Source organism: Mesocricetus auratus, unplaced genomic scaffold (assembly GCF_017639785.1).
Source record: "Mesocricetus auratus isolate SY011 unplaced genomic scaffold, BCM_Maur_2.0 Super-Scaffold_100004, whole genome shotgun sequence".
Classification (NCBI taxonomy): domain Eukaryota; kingdom Metazoa; phylum Chordata; class Mammalia; order Rodentia; family Cricetidae; genus Mesocricetus; species Mesocricetus auratus.
Genome location: NW_024429189.1, coordinates 56,549,639 through 56,569,565, shown reverse-complemented (window position 1 = coordinate 56,569,565; position 19,927 = coordinate 56,549,639). Strand labels below are relative to the sequence as shown.

Below are 19,927 nucleotides of genomic sequence, written 5' to 3'. Positions count from 1 at the left end.
TTTTACATGAGAATAATCAAAGCTCAGAGTTATATAAGATATGCAAGGATATGATTACTGTCAATTTCCTGTAAATTGACCAGCACAATCACAGTGATAGGCTGCTTTCCTTGGGGACACAACAATAGATTACTATTGCATGTTAAGACATAATTGGTAAAGCCTGTTTCTGAAGAGAATAATTCACACATGTGAAATGACATCCAACATATTTTGAAAGTCTGAAGTTGAATAGTCCCCTCTTTCCATTGTTTTTGATGCCCACAATGTCAACTTCAGAGCTAAGAGTTCATGAGTTTATTCAAATCCTACTAATGATTTAAAAGAACAAGGGGATTTAGTTTTCTTCATCCTGAGAGCAAATGCACAATTAGGGGTATTGCTATAAAGGCAGTTAATGATTAATGTGTTCCTTATTTCCTTATGTAGACTATTCTTTGGTCTTCTGTATGCTTTGCAGGAGTGTATTTACTTACATTTGCATAATATGTGACAATTTGCAGATTCTAATGCTTATGGAATTCTACAACTTAGTAAAGTGCAAATAAAGTGTTAAATAATAAAGAAGGCCGTCAAGTTTTTCAGAATTTTAATGGGAGATTATAATTTCTTCGTTATTGATCTAAGTTTCATCTGATATATAATGAATTCTTCCAAAACCATATTAAAATGAATGATGGGCTTAAGCTTTTAATTAAAGAAGTAAGAAAAACGTCTTTGGTAAGGAGATCAATCTATAGTTCAATTATCAGATGTCCTTTATTCCTCAAATGTAACCAAGACATTTCACACCTTTTCAAATTCATTTACAAGTTCTCAGTGACTCATAGAAATTAGTTGGGTGTGGCTTTTTGCACATGCTCATTATTGCATTTGGGTCATCTTTGTAGCTCCTTATGTTTTGTGATCTCCTTACAGATCCAATTGACTTATTGAAGTTTCTGCTTTGTATTCCACAGTAAAGAAAGTATCATACTCTCTTTTACTAGGTTGCAATGAATATTTTTACCTGCGTTTAGTGGGGTTCTTTTTTTACAGGGCAAGTTCTTATTCCCTAACTAAGCACTAAATTTTGTCTTAAAATATTTTAAGTTATATTTGCATAATAGTGCCAATTCAGAGTAATATAACATTGTTGTTTAATTTATATTTACATGATTTCCCATTTGCTATGGAACCCTTTCTTATGTGACACTTTCAGAGATTTTTGTGAATAACTATATAACAATGTATTCACTTGAGAAAAGTGGATGGAAATTGAGTCAGTCTATAAAATGTGACGCACAATTTCTTTCTGTGTCAAATGTACTTTTCCTGAAGCTTTACCTTAGAAGTCATACAATTCAAACGGCATTGATTTCTTACTGTTCTAATTTATTGCACTAGAGTGACATTTTCATTCATGAATGAAGTTGATTGATTGATTTACTTTTATAAAGTTTCCTTGAATTGAGCATCTATGTTACACATTTTAGACCAGGTTATTACAGTTACAGAAAATAAATAAGAAATAAGGAGGAAAATAATTTATCACTTCTCTTTTTATCACTGACATATTTTAGGATTTGCTATTATTAATATACAAAGTGTCTGGTAAAATTAAAACATGTGGTTCAATTTAGAAACTCAAGTTGTTGAAAAATGTGATGGAAGGACACTCCTCTGGATGTACTCTATGACCCTGCAGGTGCTGACATCCAAGATAATGCCACAATATGGGTAATTGATAACAACAACAAGAGCCTCCAAAAAAGCCAGACAACTATACTGGGAAATGAGGTGAAATCTAGAAAGTCATAGTCATTCTTGAACCTGGAAAAAATCTACCCTCTTCTCTGACATTTTGCTAGTTGATATTTATTGCATTTATTACTTTTTTTTTGGTTTTATGAGACAGGGTTTCTCTGTATTGTTTTGGAGGCTGTTGGTCTAGCCTGGCCTCGAACTCACAGAGATCCGCCTGCCTCTGCCTCCCGAGTGCTGGGATTAAAGGCGTGTGCCACCACCGCCCGGCTATTACTTATTTTTTAAATTGCTACAGTGAACTTACATCTTGATTTTGAACTGAGAGTATTTTTTTAATTTTTAAATTATTTACCTTCTTGTTCCTACCAAACGTAAGGTTTTGCAATTCTTCCAACTACAATTAATTTATTATATACAGTATCACTCTATGCATTTATTCTCTTGAATGAGCTGTACTGCACTTTCAAGTAATGTACTTACCTTATTCTGTGTTCTATCATTACAGATTTGCAATTGAATTATTTTAACATTCATTGTGTATACTTATCGGTTAAAACATGACTTTGAAAAAATGAATCAAAGATCTTGAAAGATACAGCATTCCTTCCCTTTAAATAATCAAGCACATAGAAGAAATGGGGTATGGAAACCTCACAGAATTCATTTTACTGGGACTTTTCCATAATGAAGATGCCAAAGCAATATGTTCTGTGTTATTCTTGTTTTGTTATCTTGCAACTCTCTGTGGAAACCTGGTGGTTGTTCTCACCATCAGGTGCAGTCACCTTAGTGACCATCCAATGTATTTTTTTCTTAGCTACCTATCCTTCATGGATGTATGTTTCACTTCCACAGTGGCCCCAAAATTGATTATAGACTTTTTGGTACAGTGTAATACTATATCCTACAATGGCTGCATTGCACAGATGTTTTCTGCCCACTTCTTTGGTGCCACTGAGATATTTGTCTTGGTGGTTATGGCCTATGATCGCTATGTAGCCATTTGCAGACCCCTTTACTACATGATCACCATGAACAGATCAGTGTGTTACATTCTTGTGACAGTCTCAGTTTCTGGCGCTTTTATGCACTCACTTCTACATGTACTGATTGTTATCAGACTTCCCTTCTGTGATACCAATGAGATAGACCACTACTTCTGTGACATATTCCCCCTGCTGAAACTGGCCTGCACTGACACAAAATTCCTGACTCTTATAGTCATTACCACCACAGGGGTGCTGTCCATTTTGACTTTTGTTGCCTTGGTCATTTCTTACATCGTCATTTTGTCCACGTTGAAGAACTGCTCCTCCAAAGGCCGCCACAAAGCTCTTTCTACTTGTGGCTCACACATCACAGTTGTATTCATGTTCTTCTTGCCACTCATCTTTACTTACGTCCCAATGAGGGATTCTGTGGGGGATGACAAGGTATTTGCTCTATTTTACACCATGATTGCCCCTTTGTTCAACCCTCTCATCTATACACTGAGGAATACAGACATGAAGAATGCCATGAAGAAGGTGTGGTGCCAAGAAAAAGTGTTTGAAAGAAAGTGAAGTCTCTTCCGGTAGAGCCTTTTTCTCAATATTGTGTGTGGGCTAAGAGAACTGCTCCAGGGCCTAGGTAATCTCTGGGGCCTTGGGTAGTATTTATTCCTGGCATAAAAATAGACCTTGAGTGCCCATGCCACAATATGGGATGCTCTCTCAGCCTGGACTCTTGGGGGAGGGCCTAGGCCCTGCCCTGGATGAAGTGACAGTCACTGGAGATCCACCATGGAGGGCCTCACCCTCCTGGAGATCAAAGTAGAGACTGGGTGGGGGCCTGGGGAACCTGGTGTGGAGGGCGGTGGAGGAGGGAAGGGAGAGGGAGCTGGGATTGACATGTGAAACAAGCTTGTTTCTAACTTAAATAAAAAAAAGAGAGACCTGCTCCAGCCTCTACCCAAGATTAAAAAAGTCAGATTCTTCTCAGGACCAAGGAAGGGGAAGAAAATTTTTCCATAGTAACTTCTCACACAATCTGAGGGCCGTGATCTTTATCTCACGTGCTCTTTATTGTTCTGTTTCTACTATAATAATCCTGTCCTACATCTGGATTCTCTTAGCTTCTTCATTTTCCTACATACTTATTTTCCTACATTCTTATCCTATCACATTTCTGCTCATTTCTATCAGTTTCTCACTCTAGCTTCTAATTCTCCTGTCTCTTCTCTCCATAATGTCTTTGTCCTCAGAGGCTTGAAGCAAAAGATGAGGGTTACAGAGTTAGTTTTTTTCATTGGTCTGGAGCACATTCTTAGCCTAAGTGATTAAAGAAGAACCATTGCCATGGCAACACAAGGTCCAAAGGCAATATGAACAAATCTTTGACCAGACAGGGAGGACCCAATGTCAACTTTAAGATACAGATTTATTGTTGGTAGACTGACAAGTGAAGAAGTGTCATGCCTTTCTTAGTTACCTCGGAAGACATCTGTGACTCTCACCTTGTACACAGCTGTAAGATTTCAAACTTATGATCTATTTACAAAAGGGTTTTAGTTGAGTTTTCACTTGCTCTGAGGTGAAAGTGATTTAATTGTGTCTAGTATGATGAGGCAGAGAACAAGGCAGGCAGTTACAAGTCCATATTCCATGTGGGACAAAGAGATCCTGTTATGAGGCTTGTCCTAGTATATATTCTATATATCAGAATTATATAGTTTAATGAAAATTCATCCTCCATACAATGCACGGATATATGTGCACAGTAAACAACTAGTACACTGTAGTGCTGTGGAAAAAATTCCCAAGCTGTAATTTGAAGGAAAAATCTCTTCACACAAGATGTCAGCAATGAGGACAGCTACAACACTCTTAAGGCAATATTCCTTACTGACCTTCTAAATAAGGTATCTCCATCTTTTGTGCATCTCTGGTCACAATATTCCTAATAGCCTTGCCAAATGAGGTTTACTTTCCATGATATATGCATGTGCTAAACTCTCACTGCATAACAATTCTGAAGTTCATAGCAATCTGGTCCTATCCACAGAATAAATGTGAGCAATACAGCAATTTAGCAAGAGGAGGAACTGCCATCAAGAGTTGCAAACCATGAAGAGATAAGACCCCCAGACACAGGGACAGTATATATGGATGAATCAATTGCAAGTTTTTTCCACTTTAAGTAATGAAACTTATTTTGTCCTTCATGATTCCCAAAATAATGACTATTGTTATTGGTGTAAATTAGAAAAACTATACAATTTGGCAAATTTTACTCTACTTTGTAATATCAGTATTTTGTCTGAGTCAGCTGTCATAGAGAAGTTCTAATCTCATCTTTTCTGGTTTTTCCACTACAGCTAGCAAAATACATGTGGAGAAAGAACCAGACACTGTGTTTGGCATGTCACTTGGTATTCTCTTCATATGCTTCATTTCCTCATCATGCTGATGAGTCTTTAAGGATATAGTTTATGATGTTATTAGGAGACACAATCTTACAGAAAACTCCTTGATACTCCCTGGCTTTTACAATCTTTCCTCCCTCTCTTCTACAATGCTGCCTGAACCTTAATTGTGGGAGTATTTTGTAGAGATATCCATTGAGACTGGGCTGCACACCTCTGCATTTTGATTGGATGATGCTTTATATAGTGGTCTCCAACTGCTTCAAAGATAAGTTTCCTTGATGTGTAATAAAGACTACACTTATCTGTGAGCATAAGGACAAATAATTAGATTATTTTGATGGATTGTGCTGGTTTAAAAAGTCAGTAGTTGTGGACACCTCTCCAGTGATTTCTCTTGCGTTGAGTAGTTAGCTAAGTGCCCAGTAGTAGGCATGATTTCCTTCTTGTGTGAGAGTTAAGTTCAATAAGAGAAATATTAATTACTACCAATGTATATGTACAACTATTGCACCCTTATGACTATCATGCCATGCTTGTTATCAATGAGGTTTATAGAGGTCAACTGAGTAAAACTTTGTTACCTTTCTCCACCAAAGAGCAAAACAATTGTAGGTCCAGAGCCAAATGCTCAACTCTGAACATACATAAAAGAAACATGTGAACTAAACACATTCTATCTAATAATGTATATTTATGTATGTATATAATCATTATATATGTACGCACATATAAATAAAATATATGTATTTGTAGGTATTCATATAAAGGTATATACACACACACATGCAATAACAATTACTGCCAAAGATGTGCTGGAGTTAAGGGATACCAGGAAGGGGAATATGGGAGTTTTGGAGGGAGGAATTGGAAGCAAGAAATGTAATTATAAGTATAATCGCAAAAAGCTTGTATTTGTACATTTTTTACTCTTTAAACAGTTTTGATTCTAAAGTCATTCAATGCAGTATAATATTATCATAATAATTATGCCAATTACTGAATTTAATACATAGAATATTGATGATAGTGTATTATTTTAATTAGAAATTTCATTTGGAATGATGACACCCAATTTATTTATTTCATGGTGAATTGATAAAATAGAAATTTCTAACATCCATCTCCCTCTACTGAAACATGAATTTGAATAATATTCAATGTGCATGCCATCCTGCCTTCAAGAGAACTATGAAAGTATATGAAAAGTAACTGTCTATGTGTTTAGCACAAGAATATGAAAACAAGTATTGCTAAAACTAAGTCTAATCCCATCTTGTCAATATCACCTTTTTTCCTAAACCTGGAATGGAGATGGGTACCTACAAGTGTTGGGAATTGAGGGAAGTAAGCAGAATATTTTGCTCTGGAACATGAAAACTAGAGCTGTGCAGAAATATTTAGGGTTATGAAAATCATGATAAGTGGGTTGATTTTGGGCATTAAGTAAGCCCTGCGATCCAGTGTCCTAGTCATAAATCTAGAATTACAAGCTCAACTTCTTTTATAGTTTGTATACATAATGTTCCTCAAAGGCTCATAGGTTACAGATTTGTTCTCAGCCACTGATTTCATTGGGAGGACCAAAATAGAGGAAATATGACATTTAAATACACTTGTTGAAAATATGCTGAGATTTACAAGTCCCCTTCTCTTATTTTGGTTCTTCGCTATTATGATATGAGCCTCTTTACTCTACCATGCATCTTATACCTAGATATTCTGCCTCACCACAGCCTTAAATACTAGAAGCCTAATGACCATGAATTAAAGCGTCTGAAACTAAGAGCCCAAACAAGTGCTTTTCCTTATAATTTATTGCTACGTGTTATATATTACATATTATGTAGTATGTTATATATTCCTTATAACATATTTTGTTTCTTATATTAAAGCATATTATTTTTTAATTTTTATCTACTAATATAAAGTTTATTGACCCAGCTTCCAAACATAGTAAAGCAAGGACAAGTGTCAAGCCGTGTACTTATAGTCATACAATGGGCTTCTAAGAATTCTTTGGTACCAAAAGTGATTTCCCCTTTCTTTGATCTAATCTTGCCTTATCGTTCTAGTCTTTAGTCTTATTCAGTCACCAGATGGACTCCAACCCTATTCACCAGCACATTGCCACTGACCAATCCTAAACACTGTGGCTGTATATTTTAGGAGAGTATACATAGTCTGAGTATCTCTGCCCCCAGTAGGACTAGGCAGGATATCAGAAATGGATGGCTGGTGTGCCATTTTTCTCTCTAGTTAGAGAAAGTCACAAAGTAGTCTTGATTTAATTGTCCTTAATGTTGGGATCATGACCCTTTGCGTGTTAATGGATTTCTACTTTTGTTAACAGTCATTGCTCATTTTAAATTAATCATTGACATATATCCTTATGTATATAAATATAACCCTCTTAATCTGTATAATGTTATTTGCATGTACATTTTCAGCACTGACCACTAGGTAGCCGAGTTCCCTTCCACAAGGAAGACTGTTTCTCCCATTCTCAGCATTCCTTAGTTTCCTGTAGCTCTTTCTGTAGAATTAAAGCCACCTTAAATTTCCTCTACCCATGTTAGCCTGTGTATAATGTCTATTGTTCTTATTTAGCACATTTTTAGTCAGATATGTTGCTGAGACTTTATGTATGTAGCTTCTGACATTACACAATCTTAGAGCAAACTCCAAGATCATATGGCTCTTACAATCTTTCTTCCCAGGGTTGCAACCTGATCATTGATCTCTGAGCCTTAGTTTCCAGAGTTTTATGATGTAAAACTCATAATAGACAACAAGACACTTAAGACCTCCTACAAACCAGTGTTCATATACAGCTCACAAGAGGGGATAGAATGTTTAAGCTCAGCTCTCTCTCTCTCTCACTCTCTCACTCTCTCTCTCTCTCTCTCTCTCTCTCTCTCTCTCTCTGTGTGTGTGTGTGTGTGTTTACATGTGTGTCAAATTTCCAAATCCACCAGTCACAGTCCTCAAGTCTGTACTGTTCATTCTGCCAATAACCAACATCATGTAGAGACACAAGGGAAAGCATCCACCATCCCAGTTCCCCAAGCTGATCTCAGTGAATACAGATGCAAATTGAGTGATGCCTTCATGAGTGACAGTGATTAAGGCTATTCAGAGCAGGGCTTCTAACAATGTTACTATCTGCTACATTATTTGTTTCTTCAGGATCATATTTTTTTGATAGATGAACTATGTCACAAATCATCCATTGGGGTACCATAGAGAAAAATTTCATGGTTCTGAAAGTACCTTGTGGTTCATCATTTCGCAATTTTTAGAAAAATTCATCTTATACCTGTGTCAACCAAACTTTCCTTTTCAATACCTTAAGTTTTGTTCTTTTAATTTTAATGATATATTTTTATTCATTTAAATTATGTGTATATGTGTGGGTATGTATATATATATGAACCACAAGGTACTTTCAGAACCATTTTTCTGCTGCATACAAGAAACACACCTCAGCTTCAAAGACAGACTTTATTTCAGACTAAAGGTTTGGGAAAGGATATTCCAATCAAATGGACCCAAGAAACAAGCAGGGGTAGCAATCCTAATATCTAACAAATTAGACTTTAAACTGAAATCAATCAAAAGAGATGAAGGAGGTCACTTCATACTCATCACAGGAGAAATCAACCAAGATGACATCTCAATTCTGAACATCTATGCCCCAAATACAAAGCCATCCACGTTCGTAAAAAAAAATTACTAAAACTCAAAGCATATAGAAAACTTAACACACTTATAGTGGGAGACTTCAACACCCACTCTCACCACTAGACAGGACCACAAGACAAAAACTTAACAAGGATGCGAAGGACCTAATAGATGTTATGACCCAATTGGGTTTAACAGACATCTATAGAACACTCCATCCAAACACAAAAGAATATAACTTCTTCTCAGCTCCACACCGAACCTTCTCAAAAATCGACCACATACTTGGCAACATAGCAAACCTCAACATGTACAAAAAATTTGGAATAACTCCATGTATCTTATCAGACCATCATGCCTCAGAGTTAGAATTCAACAATAACACAAACTGCAGAAACTCTGCAAACTCATGGAAATTGAATAATACACTATTGTACCACTCCTGGGTCAAAGAAGAAATAAAAAAAGAAATTAAAGACTTTCTAGAATTCAATGAGAATGAAGACACAACATACCCAAACTTATGGGACATTTTGAAAGCAAAAATAAAAAAAAATGACAGTTTGTGCTGGATAGGTTGTGAAGAAAGGGGAACATTCATCCAATGCTGGTGGGAGTGCCAACTTGTACAGCCATGATGGAAATCAGTATGGGGATTCCTTAGGAAAATGGGTCTGAGTCTATCACAAGAACCAGCAATTCCACTCTTAGGAATATACCCAAAAGATGCCCATTCACATAACAAGGATGTCTGATCCACTATGTTCATAGCAGCATTATATGTAATAGCTAGATCCTGGAAGCAACCTAGATGCCCCACAACTGAAGAGAGGATTAAGAAAATGTGGTACATTTACACAATGGAGTACTACTCAGTAGAGAAAAACAATAGAATCTTGAAACTTGCAGGCAAATGGATGGCACTAGAGGAAACCATCCTGAGTGAGGTAACCCAGACACAAAAAGATAAACATGGTATGTACTCACTCATATATGGATTTTAGATATGGATCAGGGGAGTGTCAGCCTACAATCCTAGTGCCAGTGAGTCTGGGAAACAAGGAGGTTCCCAAGAGAGATGCATGATAGCCCAGAGAAGTGGAATGAGCCTAGATCTCCTGAGCAGATTGGGAATATTGGGGGAGGGGAGAGGGAACCAAGAAAAAGAAAGAGGAATAAGGGGAGTAGAGAAGAAGGCATGGGGGAGCAGAAGTTTAAGTGGAGGTAAGAATAGAGGAGAGCAGGATGAGATATATTATAATAGATCGAGTCATTATAGGCTTGTGGAGAGAGCTGACACTAGTGAAATCTCCAGAGATCTACAAGGATAACACCAACTGGCAAACTAAGCAATAGTGGAGAGACTACACTATTAGCCCCTCCTTGATGATACGGTTGGTGACTACCCTATATTCCATCCTAGAACCTTCATCCAGGAACTGATAGAAGCATAGACAGATACCCACAGCTAAACACTGAACTGAACTCCTAGAACCAAGTGACAGAGATGGAGGAGTGATGACCAAAGGAGTCAAGACCATGATGATGAAACCCACAAATGTAGCTGACTGGATAAGGGGGAGCTCTTGAATCCCAGACTGATGGATGAGAGGCCAACAAGGCACTGATCCAGATTCCATGAATGTAGTTCCAGGGAGGAGGCCACAGAAATCACTGGGGCCTTGGGTAGTAGATCAGTGTTTATCATGGTTTATGAATGAGCTTTGGGAGCCCATTCCAGATAGAGGGATGCTCTCTCAGCATGGACACATGGGGAAGGGGCTAGGTCCTGCCCTGGATGAAATGACAGACTTTAGAGATCTCCCCAAGGAGGGCCTCACCCTCCCTGGGGAATGATGTGGGGATTGGGTGGGGGGCTGGGGGGACTGGTGGAGGGACAATGGAGGAGGGGTGGGAGAGGGAGCTGGGACTGACATGTGAAACATTCACATTTTTGATTTAAATAAAAACGTATATTGAGAAAAAAAAAGAATGATATGACACGATTCCAATTTGGATTGCCACCATTTTTTTTTAGTCAGTCATATGGCTGCTTTGCCATTAGAGTTAAAAATGATAGATATCACATGATTTAACTGCCATCTTGATTAGAGGTAAGCATGTAAACTGGGCCTAATTAGGAGGCAAGAACAAATTACCAATATAGTTTGGATTGGAGTAGATTTTTCTATGATAATTAATGTCCTGCCCTAAAATCAAGGTTTATAAAAAAATAAGATTTAAAATATTGAAGCTGAACCTCCATGCTTTTATACTCAAGAATGTACCTTGCTCTACCAGCTTAACTTTGTAATTTAAAAGTTGCCCAGGTGATAATGGTTTTAAAGATATGACGGGATCATAGGAAACACCTGATGGACCTTAACAGTTTTAGAAATGCCAGTGCCAAGTGATGGTCACCAGAATTACCAGCTTCAGTGAAATGGACCAGGCTGAGATCTAAAAGGTGGGCTATGTATATGCTGTTGAGGATGGGTTTGATATTGCAGGAAGACACTTGAGACATTTAAAAATTTTTAAGAACTGTTTTTAAAAATAGTTAAATTTATAAGGCTATGGGACATTGTGCTTATAAAATGTTTTATATTTGGACTTAAAATAAGAATCTAAAAATTAGTGTCGAAGTCATAAGCACCAAATACTAACCAAGAACTGGGACATTCATTTCTTGAGATTCAGTAAGACAATGACCTCAGCAGTCAGGCAAAGGTCTTGGAGCAGTTAATAATTAAGGCCATGAGTCTCTTTTCTTTGAGGGCTGCAAAATCTTCTTACAGGGTTAGTCTAGGACCACCTGCATATCAGATGTTTGAATTGATAACAAAAGGAAAAATTTTATTATGTTCCATAGCCCAGCACATAGCCATTCCCCTTCACCAAGACACCCCAGACAAATGTCAGTCAGTCAGGGGTCCTGAACCTTAAAAAAATTCCTCAACCCAATATCTGCTATAATTCCCCCCAACTGAACTTGAGGCTCTCTCGTTGTGCCAATGCATTGAACTCAGAGTCTGAGTTTGAGTTTGAATAAAGCCTTTTTGCTTTTACATGTGGGATTCGATCTCCTTGTTGGTTTTGGGGGTATTCCATTATCTGAGCATAATACAAACAACTGAGAAGTCAATGATTTGATGAGACACCTGGAAATTATTAAAGAGGAATTTAAGAAATATTTAAAAATTTATTTCCCATGTTAAAAATGAGAAATGTCATAATTCAGGGACTTACGACTCTGTATATTGCTATAATGGATGACTTGAAAATGGAAAAAAAAAGAAGTCAAGGGATAACCAATTTATCTTGCATTGACATAATCCTGGTTATAATTTCTATCAGTTTGGTAATTGATACCTGTGCCAAATATGAACAGTTGATTGATAAGATAGTAGATCAGTATTTATCCCTGGCATACAAATGGACTTTTGGTGCCCATCCCACAATGAGAGATGCTCTCTCAGCCTGGACTCTTTGGGGAGGGCCTAGGCCCTGCCCTAGATGAAATAACAGACTATGGTTTACCCCCTATGGAGGACCTCACCCTCTCTGATGAAAGGAGTGGGGATTGGGGAAAGGGGGATAGAGGGTTTGGTGGGAGAGTATGGGAGGAGGGGAGGAAGACAGAGAGGGACCAGGGAATGACATGTGAAGCAACCTTGTTTCTCATTTAAATTTAAAAATAAAAAAGTTATACAAATATTTTAAAAAGATATAAGCCTTAGAAAGACTTACTAATAAAAATTGTAGCAACCCAATGTTCAAGGTTACTGTGCTACTTCACAACATTCCCGAGGAGATGGGCTAAGGATGTAAATGAAGACAAAGAGAGCAGCTCATTCTTACAAGGAGAATGGTGTTTATTTTTTAACAAGAGTGGAGCCTTATATATCAGTGCCATGCATGGTGGAAAAACAACAATGTCAAAAGCCTACATTCCCATGGCCCTCAGGCAAAGGGTGGGCCAAAACCAGAGAATAGCATTTAAACAATAAGAATGGACAAAAAACAGGAACTTGCATGCAGGCCTTACTGGGAGCAAGGGACAATGAGAAGTGTTTTGCTAGAAACTCCTAGTCACAAGCAGGTCAAAAGACCCCCATGGGGGAAGGGTGCAACAAAAAATAGTTCAGACTCAGACAGAAGAATTTAGACAAGTACCTACCACACCACTGCTTAGTGAAACTGAAGGGATTGGCCCAAGGTTACTAAAAAACCAACTTTAGTTTATCCAGTTACTATACAACAATGATCAGAAAATGATAGGCACCCCAGAGGTTATAGAGAAGTTAAAGGAAGTCCTATAAAAATATTTGATTTGAAGAGAATTAAGGAAGTGTTCATTTCATATGGTATCTATTCAACATATGTGAATCAGATACTAAATTCATGGACAACTCAGAAAATAATTATCCCCCAGCCTGGAAAGATTTAGCTACATCAATATTAGATGATGATCTTCAATTACAATGAGTAACATGCTAGAAAGAGGAAGCAAGGGCAGTAGAACAATTAAATAAAACAAGAGGTATTGCTAATTCCCAAGATCAGATACTTGGTGAAGGCCAGATTCTGAATTGCAAAGATAGTTTAAATACAATGATCATACCTTATCCCTATGTCATTTAACAGCCTTTAATACTTGGGACAAGTTGGAAGAATCAGGAAAGAGGTCTGAGTCATTTACTAAAATAATACAAGGCCTATATAAGCTTTCACTAATTGATTGATTGATTCCAGCTATAGATAGAACAGTGTCAAATCCAGAATTCAGGAAAATATTAATTGAATATTTGACTTTAGAAATGCTATTTCAGAATGCAAAAAGGTGATTAGACCATTACAGGCCAGGTGAACACCAATAGATGATTGGATTAGAAATGCAGCTAATCAGGTAGTGGTGGTGAATGACTTTAATCCCAGCACTTGGAAGGCAGATGGAAGGTGAATCTCTGTGAGTTGGAGGTCAGCCTGTTCTACAGAGTGAGTTCTAGGACAACTGAGGCTACACAGAGAAACCTTGTCTTGAAAAAAGAAAAGAAAGAAAGAAATATACTGAATTTGCTTTGATAGCATAAGTCATGGCCATTATGGGGAAAGATATCTGTACAAATTAAAACTGACCATTCTCCAGCATATTTCTCTAGTGGAATAAAACAGTTATTTTGCATATCACAACTTGAAGCATATTATGGGTATACCATACAATCTTACAGGACAAGCAGTTATAGATAGATCTAATCATACTTTAAGAGATATGCTTAATAAACAGGGGTAATAAGGATCCTCAGTGATAGATTACACAGTGCTTTATTAACTTTAAATTTTTATAATGCTAATGAAAAAGGAACAACAGATGTGGAGAGACATAGAATACTAGCAAAAAGTATTGAATTGAATCAGCCTGTAAAATTTAAAGATATGTTTACTTCAGACTAGAAACCAAGATATATGTTACATTGGGGAAGATCTTTTGCTTTTGTTTCCACAGAAAAGAAAAGCTATGGATGCCATCAACATTGGTAAAGATTAGATTTGAACAGGAGATATCTGTTGAATGGCAGAGGCAATGTTTCATCCAACATCTTGGATATTCATACAAACTAACATAAGACTAACACATGCCTTTCATTTGTTCAGGTAAAAAAAAATATTAAAAGATAGTAACTTTTCTGTTGCCAAAAATGATTTTGCCTGAGCAAAGATACAGTTTGCCAAAAAAAGGCACTTCCTAAAAGTAGAGTTGGGGCAAGGTATTGTTTTTGTCTTCCCAGGAGAAAAAAAAACCATGTTTCTCTCCTCTAAATCCAAGCATGATTGTTAAAGGAAAACCTAAAATCTCTGTCCCATTTCAGAAGAGCCACCTGGTATAGAATAGAAATTGTGAGATGTTCTATTGCCATTAATCTCACTATCCGTTGTTTTATTTTGACTCTTTCAAACTTTTTTTTTCCTTTTTTAATTTAAATTACTTCAGAATGTGATTCTGGGGCTACTCTGAGGGTGGACTCCTTGAATGGCATGTGTGACCCTGGGTTCAGTCTTAGATACACAAACAAAATCCTATTAAATTCTAGAACTTTATAACAAAACAATCTCAAGTAATTACTTAATTTTTCTATTTTTAGCTTTTTCAGTTGAAAAGAAATTAATATAGCTAACGAACTGACTTTTACTGAGTCACAGATGTAATTTGTAAATATTTTTGGTCATAATAGACAATAATTTCCTAAGATACAAAACAATTGGATATATTGCCAAAAAACTTTAAATGTTACATATTACTTTATTTTTTGAGTTTAAGTGAGCTACTAATAACTTGGAGATGTTTTTTTCTGTCTACTTAGCTTATTATTATATTTTCAAATACTGAGTTCTTTATTGACCTTTGTTTCATCTCTTTCATTCCACAGATCCCAACTTCTGTAATCTTTCCTGGGACTTGGGTGTGTGTATGTCTGGAAGTGTAGAGACATTTTGTAACAAATTAAACAAACATGAACTTATATTTCCCCTGTTTATTATTTGCTCCCCCCTCCTATGACAGATACATCAACTTTTAGAAACCAGTGCAATCATGGAAAATTTTATGTCTCTGGGGGGGGGAAGAAATGAATGCTGTTTTATTCAACCTACTAAAAATAACATCCTTTTGTGAGAGAAATAATTGGAATTACTAATATTTTCTATTGGTTAATGGAGAACAAGTTCAGAGAAAATGAAGTCTGCTACTAGTCAAGTCGACATGTAATATGATAAAATAAAATAAATGTATTAAATGTTCATATTATAACTCAATGCTAGCCAAACTGTGTGTACTAATTTGCTTTTCTGCAAGCTTTTGGTGTAGGGATTTTATTAGCAATTCTAACCAGTGAATCTATCCATATTCTTTATTGAAGCAAAGGAAATAGAGAACATGGATCAGTGCAAGAGTATTGGGTTCTCTTCAACTTGCTGTTGAGAAAGGGATGGTACTTTATGAGTGTCTGAAGTGATTTCACTTATATTTCACCAATCTTAGAATATAGTTAAAATTAAAGAAAAGAATATCATCTTGTTTGAAGGAACTCTTCAAACTCAAGCGAGACAAAAAATAGAGAGTGCCTCCTTGATACACTGATTCAGTTGCTATGCCTGGTAAGTGATAAGGATAAAGCTAAGCACTTTGCTGGAAATGGACATCAAAGGAATAAATAATGGGTTACTGTTGTACAGGAGTTGAATAAACGAGTTTTAGCAGCTGTGCTAAATATCTTCTTATCAAACATGCATGCTTGAATATGGTTGTGATATAATTTATAGAAACATTGCTAAAAACAAACATCCAGGGGGAAAAGAAGACCCAGGCTTAAGATTTGGAGAAGCTATAAGGATATTATTGGGAAAAAGCAAAACAAACAACCAAACCAAAAAAAGCAGAGAGGAAATCTTATAAACTACATTATTTTTGTGCAAAAGTGTGGCCACTTTTAAAAATTGGGAACTGACTGCTTAGAAGGTAGAATAACTAGAAAGACTACTGATGAACAAGTTTTATGAATTAACAGCACAAAATAGTCAAGGAATTTATTATAGCCATCTATCAGGAGTATTTTCAGATATGTAATTTTTAATTATATATTTCTGTTGATTAGATACATAATTAGTCTTATTCTGTAGTATATATACTTTGTCTGTGTAGCTACATTAAACATGGATGCAAATAGCAATTTGAATGTCAGTACTTTTTCATTTTCATTGTAACTGGGAATCAATACCTCCAAATCTATCTTTCATATTATATTTTCCAGATATCATGAACTAATCTTTTCAAATTGTCCCTCTCCTTTCTAATTACTGTAGTGGAATATCTGTCTGGTTTTATTTAATTAATTTAAAACTCTTTGTGAATTCTCTACCTCATTATTTCAGTCAATATTTATTAATTTGAATTGGAATACTAGAGAGTAATATAATTTTTCTGTCTTTTTTTCTTTTTCTGTATTCAAGCAGAAGTATTAAGAACTCAGAAAGTCATATGTTATAACAGATATAGCTACAACATTTCAAGAATGATGACAGTTGATATCAGAACTCATTCAGTCAAAAGTTTAACATGCCATAACTTTTTCATGGCATTTTTCACCTCTGCATTTCTTAGTGTATAGATGAGTGGGTTGAGAAATGGTGTTCCAATTGTATAAAACACTGCTACCATCTTGTCCATAGGAAAAGTAGTTGGTGGACGTGCATATATGAATATGCAGGGACCGAAGAATAAGATAACTACTATTATATGAGAAGTGCAGGTAGAAAGTGCCTTTTTCCTCCCTTCTGCACTATGGTTTCTCAGAGAGTGCAAGATGACAAAATATGAGATGATCAAAATTACAAAACTGCTTGAACAAATTGCACCACTGTTAGACACCAGCAGCAGGTTTATCATGTATGTATCCATGCAGGCAAGCTTCAATAAGGGCTGCAAGTCACAGCAGTAGTGGTCAATCAAGTTGGGCCCACAGAAAGGCAGCCTCAATGCCAAAACAATTTGAGCTGTGGAATGTATAAAAGACCCAATCCAGGCAAGAACAATCAAGATGACACAGGCCTTATGGCTCATGATTACTGGGTAACGCAAGGGTTTACAGATGGCCACATAGCGGTCAACAGCCATGAGGATAAGGACAAAGATCTCCATGCAGCCAAACAAATGGAGAGCAAAGACTTGTGTGATACATTCATTGTAGGAAATGATGCTCTTTTTAGAGATGGCATCCACAATGAGTCTTGGGGCAGTGGATGTTGAAAAACAGGAATCAGCAAAGGACAAATAAAACAGGAAGAAGTACATGGGACTCCCAAGCGTCCGACTGAACTTGATTGTCACAATAATGAGTGTGTTCCCCACCACAGTCCCCGTATAGAAAAGTAAGAATATTATAAACACCATTTTCTGCTTCAGAGGATCCTGTGTCAAGCCTAACAGTAAAAACTCAGTTACACTGCTGTTCTGTTTCATTGTGTCAGTACATGAGAGGAAATCACAGGTTAGAAATAATCTGAAAAAGAGAAATGAAAAGTATAAAATGCATGCTAAGTTTAGAAGTCAAATAACATCTTTCCAATGGGAAACTTGCCATTCTCTTTTTTTGTTGTTGTTCTGAAAATAGCAATTTTTCTTAATAAACAGACTGCACATTCAAATAATGAAGGAGCCATGGATTTTTGAAAGCAAATGTTAATTTTGGAGATGAAATTTGAGTATTTAACCTTCTGAAGTAAATGCTCCTTGTTAGTTTTATCTAAGGTGTGTTCAAGTTTAGCGTGTTGAAAAATATTTCAAAAATGTTTTTCATGTTTAACACAATATGCTTTCATATTGCTTGAATGCTATAGTTGCATGAAATGAGATTTACATGCTATATGTTTTGAACATTCAGGTAATGATCATTTAAATACATGAGACTGCCAAAAGAACATAAAATTTTGTCTTTGAAGAACAAACCTGTTTGCTTAGTTCACAGTAAGAATGATTTAATTACATTCCTCAGTTAAATCTATCCTGTTTAAATGGGTTTCAAAAATTTATAACTGTTAGCATTTCAAGAAATTTTCATCAAACACTAATGTGAACATGAAGGAAAGAAGAGAAAATATCTGAAGTAAATGTTAACTTTCCTTAACTCTCAGGTTTAAAGAAATATTTGTATTTCAGTTCATTCCTGACATTTTGGTAGAATTCATGCTATGTTTATTTATTATGGAGTATTCCATACACTAACACAAACATACACACACATATATGAATGCATATATTTGTACTTATATATACATATATATGTTTATTTGGATAATATATAACTGTTTCAATTAACTTACTTATAACATATATGTTCTAATAATAGCACAGTCAAAACCAAAAATTTATGAGAGAAGTAACTGTATCTATCAGATATACACATATAAATTGATTTTAAAACAGGTATTTTCCTTGTTGAAAATAAATATATGAAATGTACAGTTCCATGCATTTAGTTATATGTTCATATTCCAGCTGGGGAGAGGACTTGACATAACAATGCTTTTAACAACTGTTTTTAAACAGTGAGGGTTGCAAATATGTGAGAAAGTCCAATTCACATTTGTTGGTGATGTGAGGTCAAATGTCATGTCTTTGATGTGTAAAGGAGGATACAAAATCTGCACAGTGACACACAGAAAGTACTTACCCTAGGCATGGCCACTCACTGGAATAGACAATCTGTGCAGCCTTTTTAATGACAATAAGGATCAGAAAGAACATGAAAGTACCACTGCATTAAAACAAACTTATGAAGAAATACCTAAGGAGATAGTTGGTTACACAGGCACATCATTGAACCATCATGAATCTGTAGCTGTAATTACGTTTTGGCATTTTTAAGATGAATTTAATCTCTAGAAATATCACTACATGAGTTAGCTGTAAAGATACTTCTGAAACTGAGTATCCTTTAAATAATTCACACACAATTATCACGTGGACATTAGCTGAAAGTTCACTTCCTTTGTTGGATTTATTCCAACAACACTCTTTGGGTACTGTCTTCACACAAAAGCCTTTTGTGACTGAATTAAGTAAAATGCATATTTTCTATTTATATATCTATTTTCCATTAAAGGTAGGTCTATGTGGGTACACATATCTGCATATTTGCACAAAGAAGACAATTAATAAAATATTTATTCATATTAATTGCAAGCATATGGACACTCTATAAGTTGTATGAAGCAGTACCTACTTGTAATTCCAGCTCTTGTAATGCCATGGTAAACGGATTCATGTTTAAGTCAACTGAGGTTGAATGTGAGACTATTTAAAGCATGTACAAGAATGATTTAAATGCTGACATGAAGAAACTTCATAGCATTGATCAATGTCCTATAAACAAAATTAATCATATTCTATGATATTTGATACTAAGGTGTCATTGAGAAAATGTATACCACATCCAAGGCAAAAAATCATCACCTTTTATAAAGGATTTTCTGTAAGATCTAAAATGTAAACTGTTTTTAATATCTTTAATACTCTAATATCATCAGCCTAAAATTACT

General features: G+C 35.9%; 2 protein-coding genes across 2 annotated transcripts; one reads left to right on the top strand and one right to left on the bottom strand.

Annotated features, from left to right (window-relative positions):
- Positions 1–2,381: 2,381 nt before the first annotated feature.
- Positions 2,382–3,308, top strand: LOC101837831 (olfactory receptor 4P4-like). The gene has a single exon (XM_013119052.1). The coding sequence runs from the start codon at positions 2,382–2,384 to the stop codon at positions 3,306–3,308; it is 927 nt and encodes a 308-aa protein (XP_012974506.1).
- A 13,617-nt stretch (positions 3,309–16,925) lies between these two features.
- On the bottom strand, positions 16,926–17,849 carry LOC101838098 (olfactory receptor 4C11). Its single transcript, XM_005064994.1, has one exon. The coding sequence runs from the start codon at positions 17,847–17,849 to the stop codon at positions 16,926–16,928; it is 924 nt and encodes a 307-aa protein (XP_005065051.1).
- Positions 17,850–19,927: the final 2,078 nt, after the last annotated feature.

Bases quoted from the DNA above. Each gene is read 5' to 3' on its own strand.
- LOC101837831 (XM_013119052.1), top strand. From the start codon at position 2,382: ATGGGGTATGGAAACCTCACAGAATTCATTTTACTGGGACTTTTCCAT.
- LOC101838098 (XM_005064994.1), bottom strand. From the start codon at position 17,849: ATGAAACAGAACAGCAGTGTAACTGAGTTTTTACTGTTAGGCTTGACA.